This window comes from Quercus suber, unplaced genomic scaffold, assembly GCF_002906115.3.
Source record: "Quercus suber isolate HL8 unplaced genomic scaffold, Cork oak 2.0 scaffold_407, whole genome shotgun sequence".
Lineage (NCBI taxonomy): Eukaryota > Viridiplantae > Streptophyta > Magnoliopsida > Fagales > Fagaceae > Quercus > Quercus suber.
The window spans coordinates 413,271-420,119 of NW_027069858.1; the positions used below are offsets into that span (position 1 = coordinate 413,271).

A 6,849-nucleotide genomic window follows, 5' to 3' on the forward strand; every position below is an offset into this window, starting at 1 on the left:
CTAAATCTTAGTATTTCTTTCCTTAGCCAGACTTTAAAACCATGATTGTAATTGAGGTTTAAACTTTAAATGATAACCTACAATAATGGCATTTTTTTGAAGTGTCATGTGTTTGTGATTTGAATGCCACTTCTCTTACTCTATTATTTACTTATTTTAAAACATTTTTACAAACAGTTGTTATGCCAAATTTTTACTAATTCTTACCTAGACTTATCACTGACGTAAATCTTTCACTTACTAATAAGTTATAGCCACTCACCATAACCACATCTATAGTTTGTAAATATTTTTTGTAAAAATGTTTGTAACTTTAGTATTTTCGATATAAAAAAGAAAAAAAATGTATTATTTAAAAATAAATAAACTTTTCCATTGTGACACATCAACTTCTATAACCGTTTATGGGACAAGATCCAACCGTTTCGCGCCTCTTGGGTAAATTTTCTTGAATTGTTCCTATTTCCTAGGTAAACAAAAACAAGAGCTGCCAAATATTTTAGATTAACCTTAAATATTGCTAATGAGATTAAAACAATAAATTTTCATTTGGGATTCATCAAATTTCATACCTTTTACGTTTAATCGTTGAATTATTGATGAATTTCACATAAAAATCATAGAAAACTGGTTCTAATGAAACTTTTTGAGCTTTGAAAGAGGGTTGATTCAATTAAAAATCTCGCCTTGAAGCTTATTCTTCATCTGGTAAGTACTGGGTTTTTTTTTTTTTTTTTTTTTTTTTTTTTTTTTTTTTTTTTTTTTTTTTTTTTTAAAAAAAAAAAAAAAAAAAAAAAAAAAAAAAAAAAAAAAAAAAAAAAAAATTTTTTTTTTTTTTTTTTTTTTTTTTTTTTTTCGGTTTATACTTTGATTGAAACCATTGTCTATTTTACAATTAGGTTTTTTCTTTGGTTTTTGTGGCTTGTCTTGGTTTCGAATTGATGTTATTTTTTGGTTTTTATGTCACATTGGATTGTATGTTTTAATTATATTCATATGTTGATCTGTTGGATCTATATTTTTATCAAGTTGCTTCTGTTGATACAAATCTTGCAAGTTCAAGGCCTTGTCTTTTTTCTTGTTTGGTTTTCTTAGCTAAGTTTGTTAAGAATGCAAAAATGAGGCTTGCCATTTTGCCTTGCTTTCATCATTTGGAAACTTGTACAGTTCTATTCATTGCTTAGAGTTTCCAAAGAATCCATTTCTGATATTGCAAAAAATGTAAGTGATTTTTCCCTTTTATTGTTGTAGCTGCTATTGGATTGAAGAAGATGAAGAGAGGTGAAGGTGGGATAATCATGAGGTCAATGACCTTGGTAATCCAGATGATGGTTACTATTATGATAATGATGTTGGTTGCAGATGGAGCTGATAAAAACAATATCTTTAGTCCCTGCTCTGATGCACGCATTCAAAGATCGGATGGATTTACATTTGGTCTTGCATTTTCAAGCAAAGAGTCCTTCACTTTCAATAACACTCAATTGTCTCCTTGTGATCAGCGTCTTGCCCTCCAAAGCAAACAGTCTCAACTTGCTCTATTTAGGCCCAAGGTTGATCAGATCTCTCTACTTACCGTTAATAGCAGCTCTTTCGATCCGGTATGTAGTTCTTGTGTCACTTGGAAAATTTTCTATGAATTCTTTTGCTATGAGATTCTCTGAATTACAAGTGAGTTACATTTTCTTCAATGACTATGCATAAGAGTTCTCAATTGGCTCTTTATGGTGTTTCTCCATTTGTGTCTTTCTTCTCCATGATTATATCTTCTCTTGGGATGGCTTTAGGACATACCTGATATAAGACATATTATATATTTACTCTTGATGTTGAGGTTATAGATGAACTGATTTGCCAAAACCATACCACAAAGGTATTTCATATATGGAACTGTAAACATCATTGTAAGTACTCAATTTAAGCCATTTTAAAATTGAAGTATCCAACTCTTGAAGTCACCAACAAATATAACTCACTGCAAGAGTTTTAAACCCGTTCCCAATAGTGTCATATTCGTTTTCATCCATGAGTGGATTTTTGGATTTGATTAACACTTCATTGGAGCAATATGTACATCGTCGTTCATGTCAGAATTTGTCCTTAGGCATGGTTTACTTTAGCCATTGCTTACAGGGGAACACATTGATAAGCAGCAATATTGTAATATTGAAACAAAAATAGAGTAATGGTGCCTAGGCAAGGGCAGTTGTATAGGCAATAAAAGAATATGGTCAACACAAAATGTTTCAATTTTTTGCTTATCATATAATCAGCATTGTACTTTATCTCAAAGCATATATTAGATGATTAGAAGACCCCTTAATATTTGAATTCACAAACTTGAATTTTTTTTCATTGATTTCATCTTACACTGTCACTGAAGAGACTATATCAATTTGATGACTTACCTTTCTCTTTGATTTCCATACACTAGTTAACTACATACCTATCAATTTGAAGGCTCTCTTTAGAAATATCCTTAGTTGTTCCCCAACCATTTTCCACCTCATGTCTTTTGCAACATCAAGAAACGATTCTCTTTCCGTTCTTTCTTTATGGCTTTATGCATTTATCATTAAACAATGAATACATTTGTTCTGTTGGTCTTAATTTTAACAGTCTTAACTGTACCATTCTCTTACAAACTGTGTGGTGTTAATCTATGCCTGAGTGGAAGAAATTTTGTTGGTAAATCTCAACTTGTGACCAGTTTACAAGTCAATTATGATTTGAATGACATAATTGTTCATACAACGAATAATTTACGGTAATTTCCCAGGCTGCGTTTGGTGGGCATATGGTAGCATTTGCTGGACACAAGTATGCAGCAAGATCAAACCCAGTATTGGTTTCTGACTCCAGTAACACCATAACTAGTTTCACTTTGGTAAGCTCAATAACATTTGAAAGAAAATTTTTCCTTCTTTATCTCTCATCCTCTCTTGGAATAGCATGAAAATTTATTTAAATTGTCATACAGGTCCTTGAATTCCAGAAGGGTACTCTTCAAAATATGTTCTGGAATAACTTTGGATGCGATGCATGCCAAGGGGAATCTCTTGTCTGCCTTGAAAATAAATACTGTGCAGTACCAAATTCTAAGTGTAGAAACAGAGGTGGGTCTGTTGATTGCAGTTTAAGCATACAAGTGGCATTTTCAGGTACAGATAAGAATCTTCGTGCACTTAATTCATGGTATGAGGTGAAAAATCTTCGGCAGTACTCCCTCTATGGTGTGTTCTCTAATCTTCGTGATTCAATCACTAGCCCATTCGACAAGCTCTTTTAAGTTTGTATGTCCAGGTAATATGTAACAATCATTATCTATGATGATTTCTATTAATGAATTTATAACTTGTACTATTAACTAGTGAGCTAAATTTGGCCAATGCTTATTCTATGTACAAGTAAAATTCATTCATCTGCTCCAAAAAGCAATGCAATTTTGACATTTATTTTTGAAGTTCTCCATGTGACATTGTTTTGATAAGTAAGTAATAACCACTTTGATTCTCTCCATGACCTTGTCTTCATAGTTTGTGCAAGCAATGCGGGTTAATGGTGATTTTCAAGCTTTGGGGTCTTGTTGCATTAGTTGACCACAATATGATCCTGCATTGTTGTTTTACTTGTGATTACTCAGATGCTGAAAGTGCCCCAAAGACAAAGAACAGAATATCAATACGATCCTAAACCATTCTAGTCCTAGGGTGCATGTACTCCCTGTCTAGGCCACCACCACAAGTTTCATGGTGAGAGCACAGAACAACCCATTTGCATCACTTGGGCCTTGCAAGCATCAAAACATGAACATGGACTCATCATATGGTGAAGTCTTACAGCAATCTCCATAACGCACCATTGGTTTGTAGTAAATCAAACATTCTATTGGAATTTACGTTTATCTCCTTTCGTTCCAAATATATCTAGATTCAAAGCAAATCTAATATTCCATTAATATTTTCAACTAGTATAACGAAATTATTCGCGTAATATGCACATGATAATAACTTCTAAAAGAATTATTGATGAATATAATATGGTAAGGTAAGCTAAATTTGTAGGTTTTAATGGAAAATATTAACATAAAGTTTAATTTTTCACAAATAATTAAAAACCCATGGAGTTAATGGCTCAAATCAAAAGATCATGACTGATATTCATGTCAACGTTTTGGGGCGGTATTCGTAAATTTTATTTTATTTTATGTGAATTTAAATTTCTAATAAATTAAAAAAAAATAGAAAACAATTATTTTGATGAGGATGATAAAAAGCAGGTAAATATGTCAAAACTTTAGAACTCGATTGTTGAAATGTTTTTCTTTTTTTCTTTTTTTTAAAAAAATTATTTTTTAACGGAACCACATAAAGTTTAAGAAATAAAATAGAAAGTTTAACTTAGTTCTATTCTATATAAGCTGATAGAAATGAAAATTTTATAAAAGTAATATACGAATTTAGGAGATTTTATCTTATATAAATAAATAATTAAATGGAAAAAAAAAATGAAAACAATTGAAGACGAGAAGAGAAAAACAATGACTTATTAAAACATAAAGAGGAGAGAGAATGAGGGGATGATGATAATAAGGCCATGTACAATAAATCTTACATTTTGTAATATATATCAAATAATAAATGGGATTCAAAACAAAGAGAGTTTAGAAAATTTAAAAAAAGAAGATAAGACGAGGGAAATAGAAAAATGAATGACCCATGCCAAAATAAAATTTCTAATGGTTAAAAAAACTTCTGTGTATTTTTTATTATTGATAATTTGATAGTTAGAAGATAGGCAATTTAAACTTTATTAAGGGTCAAAATGGGGTTTTATCCATTTCTCACAAATTTTCCAACAAAATGTCCCCTGTCTGAAACTATTTAGGGATATGCTTCTATTTTGAAACTTGATTTTTAGAAAATTGAGTTTCAATATAGCGAAATGAAACTTTAAAAAAAAATTAGTGGAACTTGAGTTCCATGAACTCAAGTTTCTAGTGTGGAACTCGAGTTCATGGAACTTGATTTCCACTTGAATATTTTCATGGAATTCAAGTTCCATGAACTCGAGTTCCACAAATTTGATTCTTTAAAGTTTTATTTCGCTATAACTCAATTGTTCAAAAATTGAGTTTTACATTTGAAACTCCATTTTCTAAAAATCGAGTTTCAAAACAGGATATATCCCTAAATAGTTTCAGAAAGGGGCTAGAAAGTTTGTGAAAAAATGGTGTTTTGCCATTTTGGCCCTTTATTAAGAGGTTCCAATCTTTTATTTATTTTATTTTTTTTGAGAAGAAAAACAGAACTTATTATTTAAGGAAGATTGGTTCCATTCAATTGAGTTATAAGATTCTTGAGAACTTGTGTGTATTAAGTCTAACAAAAGAATTGATTAAATTAAATGATACGCTAATCCTTATTGATTATCTATCCTAATCAATAAGAGCTAAGAAGTAATAAAAATAATTTCTTTTAATTTTTTGCAAGAATTTTGGTATGTTGGTAAGGTGCATTATCTATCTTAATCATATCTTAATAGCTTATGTTTTGCGTACAATATCCAAGAGACAATTTAGGTATTTGTGTTTATCATTAACTCATATCAATTATCTGATTGAAATTATAATAAAACTCATTCATTAACATTTTTTTTAATAGTGATTAAAATTTAGAAGGCTTACTTGTTTTACAATTCTATTTTATTTTTTATTTTAACATAATCTATCATATATATATATATATATATATAATTGAAGCATTTGACTTATTATTGACCTCTTCAGAGCTTGTCACATCATTATTATTTTTTAAAAACAAAATTAACTTCAACTCAAGGAGGACTAATCTTTGACATCAACAGTCAAAATCCAAACTTAACAAGGAGTAAAACTCTATCTTTCTTACAAGTCCAACTTAAACTTAAACGTTGATAATTTATCTTCAAATTTGCAAGGTTAATTAATCATGAATACTATAAAAATAGTGCAAACCCCAATATTTTTTATACAGTTGAGTAGGGGTATGAGCTCTTCTTCTATTTTTTTTTCTTCTCCTCTACTTTGTTAAAAACAAAAAAAATTATTTTATGGTTTTTCATGTATTTTTTAAAAAGTAATTTTTGTACATTCCCCACCAAACCCTACACCTGTGACTGTATATGATTTTTTTTCATCATTTAAAGTTTAGACTCGTTAAAATTTAAAATTTATTACTTTATGAGTTTGTGTACTTTTTTCTTTTTCTTATATTTCTATTTTGATTAGCCATATATTTTTTGAATTATTTCAATAATTTATTCTATAATTATAAATCTATTTTGGAATTTTGAAAGTTTTAACATCTGAATTTGTGTTAGTTTTTGCAATATTTGAACATGTTTAGCAGATTTCAATGACTATACCACGAATTATTTTTTTGAAGTTAATTAATTTTTCTTTTATATTTCTATATTGTGTAATCATATACATTTTTTTTTCAAAAATTTATAGGAAGTAAATCTTATGATTCTTTAATATTTTTTGGTCTTTCAAAAGTTTTAACATCTGAATTATTCTTTTGATGGAAACACATTTCTCTCTCTCTCTCTCTCTCTCTCTCTCTCTCTCTCTCTCTCACACACACACACACACACACACACACACACACACATATTATCTATAATTTGTAGGCTCTGAATATTTTGATTTATTTCAATAGTTATAGCCATGGATTATTCTTTTGAATGTAACCCATCTTTCTCTATCATTTAGTCATATATATTTTGTTTTGTTTCAATAATTTCTAAGCAATGAATCATCTAATTTTTTAATATTTTTTGGTCTTTCAGAAGTTTTAATATCTAAAT

The 6,849-nt window shown here is 29.3% G+C and overlaps 1 protein-coding gene across 3 annotated transcripts; it reads left to right on the plus strand.

The window, feature by feature from the left end:
* The first annotated feature begins 531 nt into the window (after window positions 1–531).
* Window positions 532–3,885, plus strand: LOC111986942 (uncharacterized). 3 transcript variants are annotated; one of them, XM_024018635.2, is made up of 5 exons: window positions 532–708; window positions 1,252–1,601; window positions 2,780–2,887; window positions 2,981–3,303; window positions 3,644–3,885. In XM_024018635.2, the coding sequence occupies exons 2-4, from the start codon at window positions 1,272–1,274 to the stop codon at window positions 3,287–3,289; spliced, it is 747 nt and encodes a 248-aa protein (XP_023874403.1). In that variant the 5' UTR covers window positions 532–708; window positions 1,252–1,271; the 3' UTR covers window positions 3,290–3,303; window positions 3,644–3,885. The 3 variants fall into 3 exon arrangements, with proteins under 3 accessions (XP_023874403.1, XP_065617418.1, XP_065617417.1); XM_065761346.1 differs by lacking the exon at window positions 3,644–3,885 and adding an exon at window positions 3,537–3,619; XM_065761345.1 differs by lacking the exon at window positions 3,644–3,885 and having other exon boundaries at window positions 534–708; window positions 2,981–3,469.
* Window positions 3,886–6,849: the final 2,964 nt, after the last annotated feature.

Bases quoted from the DNA above. Each gene is read 5' to 3' on its own strand.
- LOC111986942 (XM_024018635.2), top strand. From the start codon at position 1,272: ATGAAGAGAGGTGAAGGTGGGATAATCATGAGGTCAATGACCTTGGTA. The intron at 1,602-2,779 runs GTATGTAGTTCT...GTAATTTCCCAG, and splicing joins ATAGCAGCTCTTTCGATCCG to GCTGCGTTTGGTGGGCATAT. The intron at 2,888-2,980 runs GTAAGCTCAATA...ATTGTCATACAG, and splicing joins CCATAACTAGTTTCACTTTG to GTCCTTGAATTCCAGAAGGG.